This window comes from Agelaius tricolor, unplaced genomic scaffold (genome assembly GCF_023055355.1).
Source record: "Agelaius tricolor isolate 1412-34295 unplaced genomic scaffold, bAgeTri1.0.p SCAF_31, whole genome shotgun sequence".
NCBI lineage: Eukaryota > Metazoa > Chordata > Aves > Passeriformes > Icteridae > Agelaius > Agelaius tricolor.
Window position 1 is genome coordinate 181042 of NW_027269291.1, and position 16978 is coordinate 198019.

General features: G+C 62.3%; 1 protein-coding gene across 27 annotated transcripts in view; it reads left to right on the top strand.

Moving 5' to 3' along the window:
- The window catches only part of SRCIN1 (SRC kinase signaling inhibitor 1), a 62004-nt gene extending 45221 nt beyond the window's left edge, over positions 1–16783 (top strand). For 8 of the 27 annotated variants that reach the window (XM_071450858.1, XM_071450865.1, XM_071450866.1 and 5 more), the window contains 12 exons: positions 237–329; positions 442–485; positions 1186–1364; positions 2072–2247; positions 2786–2916; positions 3410–3557; positions 4467–4761; positions 5319–5568; positions 5694–5848; positions 6001–6153; positions 10646–10783; positions 13583–16783. In XM_071450858.1, the coding sequence (XP_071306959.1) occupies positions 237–329; positions 442–485; positions 1186–1364; positions 2072–2247; positions 2786–2916; positions 3410–3557; positions 4467–4761; positions 5319–5568; positions 5694–5848; positions 6001–6153; positions 10646–10783; positions 13583–13945 (2125 nt within the window). In that variant the 3' untranslated portion in view covers positions 13946–16783. Of the gene's footprint in view, positions 1–236; positions 330–441; positions 486–1185; positions 1365–2071; positions 2248–2785; positions 2917–3409; positions 3558–4466; positions 4762–5318; positions 5569–5693; positions 5849–6000; positions 6195–6227; positions 6247–10645; positions 11005–11048; positions 12991–13032 lie in introns of those variants that run through there. The other 19 variants (XR_011682983.1, XR_011682988.1, XR_011682987.1 and 16 more) reach the window with 19 other exon arrangements.
- The last annotated feature ends 195 nt before the right edge of the window (positions 16784–16978 follow it).

The window sequence follows — 16978 nt, forward strand, 5'->3', positions numbered from 1 at the left end:
GAGGAAGGCGCTGCCCCGTCGCCACTGCAGTGCTGGGGTGGGAATTGGGCGCCGGGTGAGGGCTAGGTGCGAGCACAGACAGGGAATGAGGAGCTGCAGCTGGTGACAGCCGTGTCCCCAGTGTCCCCAGCTCCCGGGCTGGCAGGGCTGGGCTGGGAGCGGGGCCGGGAGCGGCCGGGGGTGGCCGTGGTGGCAGACGCAGCCCGTGACCCGTCCCTGTCCCTCTGCCGGCGCAGGGAGCGGATGGAGGCCATGGAGAAGCAGATCGCCAGCCTGACGGGGCTGGTGCAGAGCGCGCTGCTCCGCGGCTCCGAGGCTGAGACCCCCAGGTGAGGGCAGCTGCGGGACCCCGGGGGCCAGGATGTCCCTCCTGGGGGTTTGTCCCCCTCCCAGGGGCACCAACCCCGCCCACACTCAGCCCCCTCCGCTCTTTGGTTTCAGTGAGAAGACAGAGGCCACCAACGGCGGGACCCCCCCATCAGCGTGTGAGTGACCCCCGGCCCTGCAGGACCCCCGTGGGTGTCCCAGGGTGGGCTCTGCAGCCCCCCTCATGTGCTGGTGATGCCTTTCTCAGGCTGACCTAAAACCAGAATTAAGAGAATACGGGTGGATCTATTTAATGAGGGGCCTCCAGGTACGTTAAGGTCAGATGAAGCCTCCCTAAGGGGCTGCACCCAAAATGGATGATGGTCATGAGTTTTTCAGACAATTATATGTTTGGTCCACTTATGTATCAATTAATTGATATTAATTGATGTAATTTGGGTTAATCCTCCAATTACAGATTCAGGTAATGAAGACATTTACTCACAGTTTGTTTCCCCCCCCAATTCACTTTTTTTAATATTTTTTTGGGCCTGAGGTAGTGAGGTGTCCTTGAGTTACAGGCCTGGAGAGGAATTGTTTTGTCTGAATAAAACAAGAGAGCAGCAGCTGACAGGCCATGGACTTTCAGAATTATTCCCTAAAGCAGTACAGGATTTGAAAAATATAAAAGCTGAAGTCCTGAGGCATCACTGGCAAGCAGTGGGATCCCCCCATGCTGCTCTGGGGTGGCCTCAGAGGAGGCAGGGAGGACTCAGCGTGGATGGGGGACTTTGGAGACCCCCAGAGCTGTAGGATCGGGTGGGGAAAGAAAAGAAACGGGCACCAAAGCCCCTCAGCAGCCTCCGCTTTCCCCCCCAGCCACCAGCCGCAGCGGCATGGGCACCCCAGTGCCCGCGCCGCCGCCGCCCTCGGCCACCAGCACCCCGGCGGGGCAGCCCACGGCCATCACCCGCCTGCACATGCAGCTGCACCTGCACGACCTGCAGCAGAACGCCAGCGACCTCCGCAACCAGCTGCAGCAGCTCAAGAAGCTGCAGGTGGGCACCCGGGCAGAGGGGACCCCGAATCTGAGCCAGCTCTTACTGGGTTGGGATGGGGAAATGCCCTTTGTGCACTGGGGTTGGTGTGGGGGGGCTCAGGGATCTGTCCTGGAGCTGAGCTTGGGGATCCTCTCCAAATCCAAACTCGGGCATCCTGCCTGAATCCAAACTCGGGCATCCTGCCTGAATCCAAGCTTGGGGATCCTGCATGAATCCAAACTCGGGGATCCTCTCTGAATCCAAACTCGGGGATCCTGCCTGAATCCAAACTTGGGGATCCTGCCCGAATCCAAACTCGGGCATCCTTCCTGAATCCAAGCTTGGGGATCCTGCCTGAATCCAAACTCGGGCATCCTGCATGAATCCAAGCTCAGGGATCCCTCCCAAATGTGAGCTCAGGAATACCCTCCCATTCCATCCCCAGGGATCCTTCCTGAATCCAACCCCAGGGATCTTTTCCAAATCCAACCCAGGCATCTTTTCCAAATCCAATCCCAGGGACCCTTCCCCACTCCAATCCCAGGGATCCAACCCCAGGGATCCCTCCCCATGCCCAGCCCAGGGATCTTTCCCAAATTCAGGCTCAGGGATCCCTCCCCTCGCCCATCTCAGGGCTGCTCCCTCACCAGGACCCGTTTCCCATCTTGAGGGGTCTCTCCCAGCCTGACCCCTCCTCCTCCTCCTCCTCCTCCTCCTCCCCACAGCTGCAGAACCAGGAGACGGTGAAGTCGCTGCTGCGGCGGACGGAGACGGAGCTGAGCGTGAGGGTGACGGACACGATGCGCAAGCACGAGGACCCTCTGCAGCGCCAGCGCAGCTTGGTGGAGGAGGAGCGGCTGCGCTACCTCAACGAGGAGGAGCTCATCACCCAGCAGCTCAAGTGAGCCTGGCCAGGGGGCCCTGGCAGAGAGAGGGGGCACGGAGCAGCTCTGCACTGCCCGGGGCACGGCACCAAATCGGGGGGTTCCTGTGCAGTGACCATGTCCCCAAATCAGGGGGTCCCCACGCAGTGACCATGTCCCCAAATCAGGGGGTCCCCACGCAGTGACCATGTCCCCAAATCAGGGGGTTCCTGTGCAATGACCATGTCCCCAAATCAGGGGGTCCCCACGCAGTGACCATGTCCCCAAATCAGGGGGTCCCCACGCAGTGACCATGTCCCCAAATCAGGGGGTCCCTATGCAGTGACCACACCCCTACCTGAGGAGGGGTCCCCAGCCCAGCCTGAGGAGGGGTCCCTATGCAGTGACCACACCCCTGAGTGAGGAGGAACCCCCAGCCCGGTGACCACATCCCCAAGTGAGGAGGGGTCCCCATCCCAGTGCTCCCCTCTCCTGCTACCACCCTCAGGGCTCTCCACCCTCCTGAGCCAGCAGTGACCCCCCCAGTGACCCCCTGCCCTCCCCCTGCCCTCCCAGTGACCTGGAAAAGTCCGTGGAGAAGATCCAGAAGGATCTGGCGCACAACCACCGGCTGATCCCGGCGCAGGAGCTGGAGGAAAAGGCCGTGGTGCTCAAGCAGCTGGGGGAGACCCTGACGGACCTGAAGGGTGAGGAGGGGCTGGGGAGGTGCAAACAGAACCTTCTGGCATTTGCCTGCTCCATCCCTGCCTGGGGATGCTCCTGGATTGGTGTTTGCACCTGGGATATTCCAGGTTTTCCTTGCCCCGGGATTTGGGTGTTTGCACCTGAGATTCTCCAGGTTTTCATGGATTTGTGTTTTCCCCTGGGATTCTCCAGGTGCTCCTGGATTTGTGTTTTCCCAGATTTGTGTTTTCCCCTGGGATTCTCCAGGTGCTCCCTGCCCTGGATCTGTGGGTTTGCCCCTGCCAGGGGGGTCCCCTGCCCTGCCAGGTGCCCATCAGTGCCACACCCTGTGCCCACAGCCGTGGAGGGGACACCTCCACCCTAAAATCGGGATGGAGCCATCAATCCAGACTTTCCCAGGATCCACCCTGCCCACAGCACAGGGTCCTGGCGGCCCTGGCGGTGCCAGCTGGGCGCTGGGAGGGACACGGGGGTGACAGCAGTGTCCCCTGGCAGCCCAGTTCCCCAGCCTGCAGAGCAAGATGCGGGTGGTGCTGCGGGTGGAGGTGGAGGCCGTCAAGTTCCTCAAGGAGGAGCCCAACCGCCTGGACGGGCTCCTCAAGCGCTGCAAGACCGTCACCGACACCCTGGCCCAGATCCGCAGGTGAGCGCCGGCCCCCGAGGGCACAGCCACCCCCTCGGGGTCCCTTTGTCCCCACTGTGCCACCTCTGTGCCCTTTGTGCCACCTCCTCTCTGCGCATCCCAAACTCTCAGGGCGGGAGCGGGTCCGAGGGGTGTGCACAAAATGATCATTTTTCTGCTGAAGGACCCCAAAAAAAGGACCCCAAAAATACCCTTAGTTCTTTCCAGGCCCCCCCTCTTTTGTTAAAACCCTCCTTTTTCTGCTAAAGCACCCCAAAAACACCCTCACGGTCCTCTCCAGGAGTGAGTGGGAACCCTTTTTGGTAAAAGCCTCATTTTTCTGCTGAAGGACCCCAGAACCACCCTCAGTCCTTTCCAGCTGTGCATGGGACCCTCTCTTTTGATACAAACCTCATTTTGCCTTGGTAATAAAGCAGGATTTTACATCAGGACAGACACACAGCCCTTGGCGTGAGCAGAAATCTCTTTCCCAGGGAGCAGGGAGCTGTTCTGTGGTGGAAAAATCCTCAGCCAGAGAAAAATCCTCTCCCAGAGCCGCTGCGGGGTGGATTTCACCTGCCTGATCCCATTAGGATCCCATTAGGATCCCATTAGGATCCCATTAGTGATGGCTCCTGGCTGCCCTCAGGATGGCCCCGGGCTCTGCTCTAGCCCGGTTTCCCAGGGAAAGGAGCCTGGGATCCCGCAGTGCCCTCATCCCAAATAAATCCTCAATCCCAAGGGCGGCTCCAGCGGGATCTGGAGCAGGGGAAGGGTTTGGAGGGATCCCATTTCCCGCTGGGCTCATGAGAGCGGACAGGCCCCCAAAGCAGCACCAAGCCCAGCCCAGAGCACCTCAGCCTTGAGGAAATGAGGATTTTGCACCCTCCCCGTGCCCCTCAGACCCTCAGTGCCTCCGCTCTGCCCTAGACAAGTGGACGAGGGCGTGTGGAGCTCGCCCAGCAGCCTGAGCCAGTCGCCCAAGAAGGTGGCCCCGGAGACAGATTTCAGCAAAGGGCTGGAGCTGGAGATGCCCACCAGCCCTCCCGTGAGCCTGCACCACCTGACGGGCACCCCCGAGCCCCTGGGCTTCCCCGCCCAGCCCCAGAGCCACCCTGGCAAGAGCAATAACCCCTCACGAGCCCCCGAGATGGTGCCCGCCAAGACTCAGACGGGGCCCGAGACCCCCAGCAAGAAGAGCGCGGACAAAGCAGTGTCTGTGGAGGTGAGAGCCCGGCCTGGGGGGGTCAGCTCGGGGGGCTCCTCCAGAGGGTCTGGGAAGGCGAAAATGGGGATGGGAGCAGTGCCCACCCTGCTGCTCCTCGGTGGAGGAGCCCTGGACTCAGGGGTGCCCCCTTCACTCTGCACAGCTCCTGAAAGGGGCCTGTGCTCAGCTGGGGCTGGGCTCTGTCTGCAGGAACTGACAGAACCAGAGCACACAGCCTCGAGCTGCCCCAGGGGAAATTTGGGTTGGATATTGGGAAAAAGTTTTTTACAGAAAGATGATAAAGTTCTGGAATGTTCTGTGGTGGAGTCACCATCCCTGGGTGTGTTTAACAAAGCCTGGATGTGGCACTGGGTGCCAGGGTTGAGTTGAGGTGTTGGGGCTGGGTTGGACTCCATGATCTTGAACGTCTCTTCCAGCCGGTAATTGTGTGAAATGTGGGGATGGGAGCAAAAATCCGCCCCCCAGCTCCTCGCAGCGGGTCCGGGGGTGTCAGGGGGCTCTGGGGTCACGTCCTGCCCGCCAGGACGGGGCTGGAGCCGGCGCTGTGTCCGCAGGCGGCCGAGCGGGACTGGGAGGAGAAGCGGGCGGCGCTCACCCAGTACAGCGCCAAGGACATCAACCGGCTCCTGGAGGAGACGCAGGCCGAGCTCATGAAGGCCATCCCCGACCTGGAATTCGCAGCCAAGCACAAACAAACCCCGGGCAGCGGCAGCGCCGCCTCCACGCCCGAGCACAAACCCTCCAAGCCACAGCACACCCCCAAATCGGGGGGCAAAGGGGACCCCAACGGCCGCCGGGGCTCAGGTACGGGGTGGGCAGGGACGGGGTGGCCTCCAGAGGCGAGGCCGGGGGTGCGCGGTGCTGCCCCCGAGGCGGGATGGGAGGGACACGGCCGGGCGCGGTGCCCTCAGAGCCCCCTCTGTGCCCAGACGAGCTGACGGTGCCGCGGTACCGCACCGAGAAACCCTCCAAGTCGCCGCCGCCTCCGCCGCCCCGCCGCAGCTTCCCCTCGTCGCACGGGCTGACCACGACCCGCAGCGGGGAGGTCATCGTCACCAGCAAGAAGGAGCCCGGCTTTATGAAGGTGAGGATGGTGGCTGGGCTGGGATGGGCAGCGCGACCCCTCCGGGTGTCCCTCCGTGTCCCTTCGTGTACCCCGGTGCCTCCCGGTGCCCCCCGGTGCCCCCCGGTATCCCCTCGGTGCCCCCGGCCCTCACGGCGCGCTCCCCCCGGCAGAAGGCGGAGTCGGAGGAGCTGGAGACGCCGAAGCCGCAGGTGAAGCTGAGGCGGGCGGTGTCCGAGGTGGTCCGGCCCGCCTCCACCCCGCCCATCATCGCCTCGGCCGTCAAGGACGACGACGACGAGGACCGGATCATCGCCGAGCTGGAGGTGAGCGCGAGAGGGGCAGGAGCCCGGGACCCCGCCCGCAGGTGACACCGGCCCGCAGGTGACACCGGCCGCAGGTGACACCGCCCGCAGGTGACACCGCCCCGCAGGTGACACCGCCCCCCAGGTGACACCGCCCCCCAGGTGACACCGCCCGCAGGTGACACCGCCCGCAGGTGACACCGCCCCCCAGGTGACACCGCCCCCTAGGTGACACCAGCCCGCAGGTGACACCGGCCCGCAGGTGACACCGCCCCGCAGGTGACACCGCCCTGCCCTTCTGCTCGGGGGGGGTTCGGGGTGTGACATCCCCGGCACCGGCACCGCCCTGGGGTCCCTGCTCTGCGCAGGGCCACGGGGACGGAGTGGTGGCACTGCTGGGGACAGGTGTGCTACACCTGGGTGACACACAGCTGGGTGATGAACATCTGCAGTTCCTTCTGCACTTCCCTCCCACTCTGGGATTTAAGCCAGACTCACCGGGGTTTGAGCACGGTTCAGGTGCTCCAGTGGGGACGGGGGAGCTTTTTCATGGATGGTTTTCCTTGGATGGGTTTTCTTGGATGGTTTTTCCTTGGATGGTTTTCCTTGGATGGTTTTCCTCCAGGAGGGAGGAGAACTGGGCATGGTGCAGGTGTGGGACAGGTGATGCTGCAGGTGTGGGACAGGTGAAAATGCTGCAGGCAGGGGAACTGGACCGGTGATGCTGCCAGGCTGGGGCAGGGACCCTCCTGGCGGAGGAGCAGTGATACTGATGGCCGGGGACGGGCGACTCTGCTGGCTCTGATGGCACAGCTGGCCAGGGGACAGGCGGCCCTGCCAGCAGCACGGGGGACAGGCAGCCCTGCCAGCAGCACAGGGGACAATGCTGCTCTGTCCCTGCCAGCCGCCACCAGCCCGGCTGCTGTGAGCCCCACTCAGGCCGTGGCCCCGCTGCAGGCCCAGGTCACCCCTCCCTCGCTCCAACGGCCGTGTTTGACTCCCCAGGTGTTTCAGCGGAGCTCAGCCTCCCCTTTCCTCCCCGTGCCCCGCTGTGACCCCCTCGAGGCCGTGTCCCCAGGCCACTCCGAGCCGTGGCCCCTCGGAGCCGAAGGATGGAAGGTAACGGCTCCACGGGCTGCGCTCTCACCTTCCTCCTCTGCCTCCTCTCGGCTCACTTCTGCTGCTTTTCTCTGATTTAACCGACTAATCACCACCTTCTGTCCTCACCGCCTCGCTCCCGGCACTGACGCGGCACCGGAGCCTGCACTAACCCACGGCCGCGGCTCCCGGGAGGCTCCCGGGCCGCCCCCGCACCGCACCGGGCACGGCACGGGCGGCGCCCGCCGCTCTCACGGCACCGGGGGCGGGCGGTGCGGGGGAGACCCCGCCCCGAGTGCATGGAAAGGGAGGGGTTGGAGAAGAGCCGGGTGGGTGGGTTCTGATTTGAAGTTTTTTGGGATGTCAGGCCTGGACAGGAGGGAACTGAGCTTCCCCTCCATTCCCTGTCTGTGGGTCTGTGTGTCCTGGCGGATGTGTGGGATTTCTACATCCCTTTCCAGCCCGTGTCCATTCTGTGGGTCCCGCTGGGACGTCAGGGCTGGAGAAGGGAGCTGAACACCTCCTTCCATTCCCTGTCCATGCTCTGGGTCCCTGTGGGGTGTCAGGGCTGGACAGGGATGCTCATCTCTTTCTCTGTCCATGGTGCAGTGGGATGTAGGGCTGCACAGGAGGGAACTGAACATCCTTTTCCAGCCCCTGTCCATGCTGTGGGTCCCTGTGGGATGTCAGGGCTGGAGGAGGGAGCTGAGCAATCCCCTCCAGCCCCTGACCATGCCGTGAATCCCGCTGGGATATGTGGGATGGGCCGGAGGGAGCTGCGCCTCCCTCCCTCCCCAAACTCCCGCCTGGAGCTCTGCCATGCCCGGAGGCGCCGCTCTGGGGGGACCCCAATAATTTGTGGCGCCCCGTGGTGCCTCCCCAGGCAAACCCCGCTGCCGCCTGGCCCCTAACCTGTCTGAATTCTCTACCTAGGAGCCGCTGGCGCCGGCAGCCCCGGCCGGCCGGGCGTTCTCCCTGCCCCAGATCGTGCTCACCGAGTGGGTGTCGGAGCCGCCGTCCCCCGACGCCGAGCCGGAGCTGTGGGCGGCGCCGGGCAGCGCAGCACCAGCAGGGCAGCTGCCACCCGAGGGGACAAAGAGAGGCCGTGTGGCGGCTCCCGGCAGCTCCCCAAAGTCCCCGCTGGCGCAGGAACCCCCGCCAGCCCCGCAGCCCCCCGGCAGCGCATCCCGGGCGCTTCCCTTGGCAGCCCCGCCTTTCCCGAGGGATAAAATGGGGGGACAAAGAGGGGACGCTGCTCCGGACGCTGCCGGCAGGCCAGGAGGCGGTGGCAGGGCTTGTCCCCAGAGTCCCGAGGCTGCGCAGCCTCCTCGGAGCCGCGGGGAAGGCGCCGGAGCTGCGGAGGCCGCGCTGCCCTCCGCGGGTGCCGCGACCGTTGCCCAAATTCCCGCTGGCCTTGGGGACTCCCAAAGAGGAGCCAGGCTCGCTCCCGGACACTCAGCTGGGGCTCCCAAAGCTGCATGGAGGGAGGAGAGCCCTCCGGCCCGCCCAGGGACACAGCCCGGGGCTCCCGCGGGCAGGGACCCAGCCCCGAGGGCAGCGGGGCCTTCCCGGGTGGAGCAGCCGCCCCTGGAGCGGGTCCCGGCCCGCTCCGGCCCCGCCGCGGCACCGCCGGGATGGGACCGAGGGGCTGCGGCTGCCGGGGGCGGCCCCCGAGCGGCGGGGAAAGTGGCAGAGGGGCTCTGCAGAGGCCGCCTGAACCCCGCGGGCCCGGGCAAGAAGGAGATTTACGAGGACACCTACCAGAGACTGGACAGCCTGGAGGAAACCATCCGCGAGCTGGAAATGACCATCAGCGAGATCAGCAGCCACCCCGCCGTGGAATTTGCGTTCCCCAAGGACGCGCCGGGATCCCAGGAGGCCGGGAGGAGCCTGGGGGACCTCGGGCACGGAGGCGGCGACGGTGACACCGCGCTGGACCTCAGCCAGGCCAAAGACGGCGCTGCCACAAGTCCCTTTCCGAGCAGGACCAAGCCAGCGCTGCTCCCCAAGCCGCAGCTGCCCCCCGGCACTCCCCAGGTTCATTTTCTCTTCTCCCCCGTGCCCTGCTCTGCCCTGGATTCGCTCTGATGTCTCTTCCTCTGCCTGCTCCCTCTCTGTGACTCCACCTCCAGGCAGAGCCGAGCTGGAGAACGAATCTTCCTCTTCTCCCTGACACTCGGAGGGGTTTGGGAAGGGCAGGAGCGAGGCAGGAGCTGGAGGGGAGATGGTGCCAAGCGGTGCTGGCTGATCCCGTCCTGGAATTAGACCCTGGATGAGGGGGATTCTTCTGCCCTGGCAGGATTTGGGAGCACCAGGCACAGGATGGGCATCCCATGGGATCTATGAGAATCCCACGGGATCCACAAGTGTCCCGCAGGGTCCATGGGCATCCCACGGGGTCCAAGAGCATCCCACGGGGTCAGCCAGGGCTGGTGCAGAAGCACCGCTCTCAGTTTCACCATTTTCCATAAAATCCCTCTCCTAACGAGCAGCAGCCGGAGCCTGGCAGATGTTTCTCCTAATTAAAGCACAGCACGAGCTCCCTGAAGCCATCCCAAATTGCTTTCTGCTGGAATCCAGCTGAATATCTGAGGAAAAACAGGGAGGGGAAAAATGCCCTGAGCTCCTCTGCGACGACAACCTGCTCCTTTATTAACAGCCAGCGCTGGGGAATAAATCTCCTTTTCCATTTGGAGCCGTTCTCTCCCTCCTCGGGGGCTGGAGCTGCAATTTTTCCCATTTTTTTTTCCCGGAAACGGGAAGTGGAGCTGCGGGATGGATTTATGGCTGGGGCTGGGGCGAAGCCAGGCTCAGGGTTAGGCTGGGATGGGAGAGGCTGTGATGGGTCGGTCCTCGAGCAGGGCAGGGCAGGCCGGGGCTGGTGTCACATTCCAGGGAAGATTCCCAGCGCTGGAATGCCGGGGATGGTGCGGCACAGGCACTTGTGGGGCTCTCCAGGGCTTCACCTGAGCCATGGATTCCCCAGCCCGGGCTGGAACAGGACAGGGGACCCTGGCACGGAGGGGACCCGGGGGGGTTGTGGCACTGCCGCCTGTGTATCCTCACCTGTGCACAGTGAATAAACTCCTCTGTACTCCCACTGCCGCCGCTCCCTCCTGGAATCTGCTTCTGCCTGCCGCCGCCTCTTTCCCTCTCTCTTGGCCCCGCGGGCTGTCCCGTCCCGCCCTCGGTGTCCCGGTGTTTGCCGTGTCTCCCTAAACTCCCTCCCGGGTGCCTCCCGGTAAGTGCCGGCGGGGTTCGGAGCTCAGGGCGAGCCGGTGACCCGGTCCTGGCCCGGCCTTGTCCCCTCGGGCAGCGCTGGCAGGGGTGGCGCAGCTCGGGGCACCCAGCGGTGCCGCCCAGGGCTCCACCGGCCGATTTTAACCCTTTCCCCCTGGATTTTGTGTCCCGGCAGAGCGGCGGCGTCTCCATCCCGGCCATGAAGATGGTGAATCCGGCGTCGCGGCTGAAGCAGGGCCAGCAGGGCAGCCCCGACAAGGGCAAGCACATCAAGCAGCGCATGGAGTACATGCGGATCCAGGGCCAGCAGCAGGTACTCCACCCCTAGAGCCGCCCCGGGGCTGCCCGCCGCCCTGGCACCGCCCAGGGCACGGCCCGAGCCGGGCACACCCGAGCCGGGCACTCCCTGAGCCGGGCACACCCGAGCCGGGCACACCCGAACCGGGTACGGCCCGAGCCGGGCACGGCCCGAGCCGGGCACACCCGAGCCGGGCACTCCCGAGCCGGGGACACCCGAGCCGGGCACCGCCCAGGGTACGGCCCGAGCCGGGCACACCCCGAGCCGGGCACTCCCTGAGCCGGGCACTCCCGAACCGGGCACACCCGAGCCGGGCACACCCCGAGCCGGGCACACCCGAGCCGGGGATGAGTTCTGGGACCGCATTCTCCCTTCCTTGGTGCCTTCTTGGCTTCGGCTGAGCCCGGCGGGGCTGGGGACAAAGGGACGCGGTGGTGGCGGTGCGGGAGGGGCTCTGGTCACACTCTGAGCCCGCCCTGTGGCTGGAGACAGGGACGCGAGAGAGTCACGAACTCATCCTCGCTGTGGGGTGAGGCTGAAGGGTTTGTCCCCAGCGCTGGGTGTCACCTTGAGGGGTGGCTGAGCCCCAGTTTTCCCCTCACAGGGGACAGTGCCACCTCTTTGGCCGTGCTGATGAACGTGGCAGAGCCACGCGGGGGTGGGGATTCCCTGCCTGGGGAGGTTTTGGGGAGCCGGGACCCCCCCGTGGCCCCACAGAAGCAGCTTGGGGTGTCCCAGGCAGGCTGGTGGCACTGTGGGGACGGTGAGCGGGCACAGCAGCTGGAAGAGAAGCGTTTTGGGGTGCCATGGAGCGACCCCAGCGGCCAGCACGGACCCTCCCCACCCACCCCGGGGCAGCCCCGGGGCTCCCCGCCCTGTCCCTGCTGTCACCCCAGTGCTGGCCGTGCATTCCCACAGGCCAGGGCATCACGGACACTTGGGTGCCTCCCTCCCTCCGTCCCTCCCTGCTGCCTGTCCCCCCTCCAGCGCCCCTTTCCCCCCGGCTGGGCAGCAGCGCCGCGGGCGGGTTCGCCCTGAGCTCTGCTCTGCCCCCGCTCTGTGTCTTGAGCCCTTTCCCGCCCCCAAACTGCGCAATAAACCCAATTCTGCTGATCCTCGTGCATCCCGCAGCCCCGCCGGACAAACCGAAGGATTTCCCAGCTCCTCGCAGCAGGGTTTGGGGGGAAAAATGTGGAATGAGAAAACGGGCACCTGTTGGCAAACAGGGTCAAACCCCACCTTGGCTGCTCCCTTCCCAGTGGAAAACCATCCCCAGGGAGGAGTTTTTTGAGGGTTTTTTGGAGGTTTTTGGGGTTTTTTGAGGTCCTCAAGCTCAGGGTGTCCCTGAGTGTCCCCTCTGGCGTGCGGGGTTGTCCCACCCCATGGGATCAGGGAGGGGCAGGGGGCTCCTTCTGGATTCCCCCTGCACTGGACCCCGGGCAAACCCTGAGGGGTCGGGAAGCGTCTCCTGACCCCGTGAGGCCACCAGGTCCCCTGCCCTGGAGGCCACCCAGCAGCACAGCCCTGCCTGCTCGGTGTCACCGCCTTGGTGACCGTCCCCGTGGCCCTGCTGGCGTGGTCTCCTCAGGACTTTTCGGTGTCACTTCTGTCCCCGTGCAGGATTTGGGGGTGTCCCCCCCTGTCCCCCGCAGCCCAGCCCCTCACTGGGGGCAAGGTGGGGCTGGGGGACCCCAGATCCCGCTCCCCATCCCTGGGGCATTCTCAGCATCACTCCCGAGCCGGGTCGGGCCGTGCCCGCACGGCGGGGACAGGGACAGGGACAGGGACAGGGACAGGGACAGGGTGGGCATGGCCGCCCTCGGGCGCTGCCCCGGGGGCTGTGCCCGCTCTAACGCTGCCCTTCTTGTCCCCCCTGTGCCTCCCCCGTGTCCCCTGTGCCCCCCGGCTGTGTGTGCCTGTGTGTCCGCGTGCCCGTCTGTCCGTCCGTCCGTCCTTTCCTCTCGGGGCCGTCCCCTGCCCGTGCAGTGACACGTGGGACCCGCTCTTGTCGCGCTCTTTGTGGTGGCCCTTTTCCAGCTGCTTGACCTCAGGCCTGACTCAGTGCTGCTTCTGAACGAACTCCCTTTGCTTCTCGGTTGTTTTTGGGTTTTTCCTGTCCTCGTTTTTGTTGGTTTTTTCCTCTTTTTGTTTTATTCCTTTCTTTCGTCTTTTTTTTTTTGTTAAGCTTTTTCTTTATTTTTCTTTGGACTTTCCACCCCTTTCTCCTCCTCCTCGTCCTCCTTGAATCTTGCTTTTCTTTCCAGGCCACTAGACCATCTAAAGAGGCCAGTGAGACCTCCCCCACGGTCTCAGAAAAACCCGCAGCTGGCAGAACATCCATCCCCGTATTGACTTCTTTTGGGGCCAGGAACTCCTCCATCTCATTCTGAGCGCCCCGGCCAGCTCCGCCCGGCCGCTCTCCTGCTCCGGGGGGCTCCTCCTCTCTTCCTCGGGCTCCTCTTCCTCCCTGGGACTTGGCTTCTCCTTGAGGCGCTCTGGAGGGAATCCGCCACCTGTGTCCCCTCCTCTTTCTGTTTGATCCGTGTTTTTGTCGCCTCCGCTCCGCCAAACGAACTTTTGTTGTCTCGCCTGTGCCGCGCCTCGGCCCGACCTCTGTGTCCCCTCCCGCTCCGCCATGGCCAACCAGCCACTTTCTGTTTCTCTCTCTCTCTCTTTTTTTTCCCCTCCTTTTCTCCTTTTTTTCCCTCCCCTTTGGATCGCTGTTGGTTTGGTCCCCCCCCCTCCTCTTTTTCCCCCTTTCCCCTCCCCTCCTTTTTTGTTTTTTTTTTTGGGTTTTTTTTCTGTTTATTTAAGAGCTCTCAGAGCTTCCCCCCACCAGCGTCCAGCCAGGAGCAGCCTCCAGCTCCCACCGGGCGGAAAACCGGGAAGCAGCGGCGGCCGAGGACACCCCCGGAGCGACCCCCGGAGCGACCCCCGGAGCGGCCCCCGGAGCGGCCCCCGAGCGCCCCGGGAGCGGCGGCGGTGCCCCCGCAGGAGGAGAGCGCGGCTCCGGCCCGGGCTCGCCGGGGCGCGGCCGGCGGGGCCGAGGGCGCGGGGACACCCCAGGGACACCCTGGGCCCCGCGCCGCTGTCAGCGCCGCCGCCACCACCGCGTCCCCTCCAGGGGGGCCGGGGGGTCCCCGGGAGTGCCGGAGGGGCCGCAGGGCGCGGGTGTGAACTGGGGAGGGGTCCGGGATCGAGCGGGGCGCGGTGATGCCGGGGGGGGCACCCGGCCGCGGCTCTGTCCCCTCCCGGCGGGGACGGGGCCCCGGAGCCCCGGCGGAGCAGCCCCGGCCCTGCCCGGCCCGGGGGGAGCGGGCGGGGGGCCCGTGGCCACCTCCCTGCAGCGTGGCTGGGCCAGGTGTGCCCAGGTGGGCTCTCGGTGTGCCCAGGTGGGCTCCGGGTGTGCCCCAGGTGTGCCCAGGTGGGCTCCGGGTGTGCCCAGGTACACTCCAGGTGTGCCGTAGCTGTACCCACCTGTGCCCAGGTGGGCTCCAGGTGCAGCCAGCTGTGGCCAGATGTACTCCAGGTGGGCCCAGGTGCTCCACAGGTGGTGCCAGGTGCACTGGGCTGTGCCCAGGTGCTCCCAGGTGTACCCAGGTGTGCCCAGGTGTGCCCCAGGTGTATCCAGCTGTGCCCAGGTGTACCCAGGTGCGCCCAGGTGTGCCCAGGTGTACCCCAGGTGTGCCCAGCTGTGCCCAGGTGCACCCAGGTGTGCCCAGGTGTGTGTGTGCGTGTGCTCTGTCTGTGCAGCACAAGATCCAATCACTCCTTCCGTTCTCTGTTTCGTCCTTGGGTTGATTATTTTCGGGTTTTTTTAAATTTCAATTCCTTTTTTCTTCCTTTTCCCCCCTCCTCTGGTTTTTTGTTTTGTTTTTTTTGTTTTTTGTTTTTTGTATCTCGATCATTTTTGTACAGAAGAAATGAGAGCCTTTTTTTGAATAACAAAGAGAAAACACACACAAAAAAGAACAAAAACCAAAAAAAAGACCAAAAAAAGAAAGGAAAAAAAATGAAAAAAAAAATCATGATGCAATTTCTTTGGATTGCAAAAAAAGCAACTCTTTACATTTAAGTGAAGTGTCTTAACATTTTATATTGTTTTAAAAAATATATTTACATATTATATATATATAATATACGTAATATAAATCTATATATAAATATTTAAAGAGGGGAAAAAAAACTAAAAAAAAAACCTAAAAAAAAAAAGGAAAAAGAAGAGAAATAAATAAATCACGTCCGGTATTATTTAGGGGATGGATTTAAAATCCCTTCTTAGGTTTAGAGCTCCTCGTGGTTCCCAGAGCGGCTTCGTCGCCCTCGCGCTGAGTCCCCGCCCTCTCTCCTTGTCCCCAGGTGTCCCCAGGTGTCCCCTGGTGGCCCTGGAGACCCCCGCCCGCCCCCAGTGCCAGCAGCAATAGCAGTCACTGACGCGTTTGGAATTAATTTCGTTTTTAATTAATTTCTGTTCTCGGTACCAAAGTGAACTCTCTGTAGCAAAGCCGCAGCTCCCGGGGCCGGGCGGGTGGTGGCACCTGGCGCTGTCCCCTCCCCTGCCCCCGGTCACCCCCGCGCTGTCACCTCCTGTCGCCTTGTGTCACCCCAGGGGGGCGGTGACAGCGCCCGAGCTCTGCTGGCTGGAGGTGACAATGCCACCCCTTGGGGACACCCTCATGGAGGTGACAATGCCACCCCCTTGGGGACACCCACATGGAGGTGACAATGCCACCCCCTTGGGGACACCCACATGGGGGTGACAATTGCCACCCTTGTGGTGACACACAGAGAAATGACATGAGGAGGTGACAAGTGCCGCCCCCTTGTGGCCACCCCCAGAAATGTCACAGGACGGTGACAAGTGCAACCTCCATTGGGACACCCACGTGAGGAGGTGACAATTGCCACCCTCCATGGGGACACCCCCAAAAATGACACGGGAGGGGGCTGTCCTCAGTGTCCCCACCTTGGTGTCCCCAAGCTGTCACCGATTTTGGGGGGGGTTGTCCCTTTTCCCACCCCACTGGGGTTGTCCCCAGGCCACCCCTCCCAGGTCGGTGTCACTGGCTCAGAGCAGGGGGGTGACAGTGACAAACCAGGGGGTGACAGCGCCAGGTGAGGGGGTGGCAGCTCCCAGGCTGTCCCCAAACCCCCCCAGTGTCCCCTTTTCCCGGCTGGTGTCCCTGTGAGCGTGGTGTCCCCGTGTGCGTGTGCGTCCGTCCCCTTCATGGCATCGTGCAAATCTCTCACTGAAGCAAGAAGACAACATCAAAAAACAACAACGAAAAAAAATCAAAATTAACAACGAAACAACTCAATTCTGGTTCAGACCAGGAAAAACATATTTTAAAAATGATTAAAAAAAAAGAGGAAAACGTGTAAAAATGACAAAAAAAGCCCAAACGCAAGCGCTGCCTGCATCGTGCATGTGTCGGAGGCGCCCGCTGCATGCGCTCCCCGCTTTACTCGTCTGGATGTTGTTTCAAAACAAACAAAAAAAAAGGCTACGACTCTGAAAAGGACAAAAAAAAAAAAGGACAAACTGAGAAGAAAAAGCAAAAAACGCCAAAAAAAAAGGAAAAACAAGGAATTTCTGGTTCTCCTTAGAGGCTGTTTTGGGGTTTCTACGCCGTCGTGTGTCTCTCTCTCTCTCTCTCTCTCTTCCGCATGAATTTTCTCGTGAACTGTTTTAAAAAGGAAATAAAAGGAACAAAAAGTACAAAAAAGAGTAGAAAATGGAGGGAAAAAAAAGGAAAAAAAATGAAGAAAAATGTAAAAAAAAAAAAAAAAGCCTCGCACAGGGGAAAAGCGGGGGAGGGGAGGGAGGGGACGCCCCCACCCTGTGCCACCCCCCCCCGTGTCCCCTGTGTCACCGTGGATGCCATGGGTAGTTGTGTGTGACCGTTGTAATTCCCGTGACAAAAGGGTTGCTTTTTATTATTTTCCTTTTTCCCTTTATAATTTTTCTTTTCTATCAGAGTGTCTGGCTTTAATAAAATTACTCTTTTTTTTTTTTTGCCTCTTTTTCTGTCTTTTTCTGGCGATTTTTCCCCTCATTTTTACCCCCTCTCCCCGAATTTTGAGAAATTGAAAATTGAGAAATTGACAAATTTGAGAAATTGAAAATTGAGAATTTTAATGGGAATGGGGCCTCCCCAATTCTGTTATTTCTTCCCCACAGGCTCAGAGAAAAATGAGATTTATCCTCAC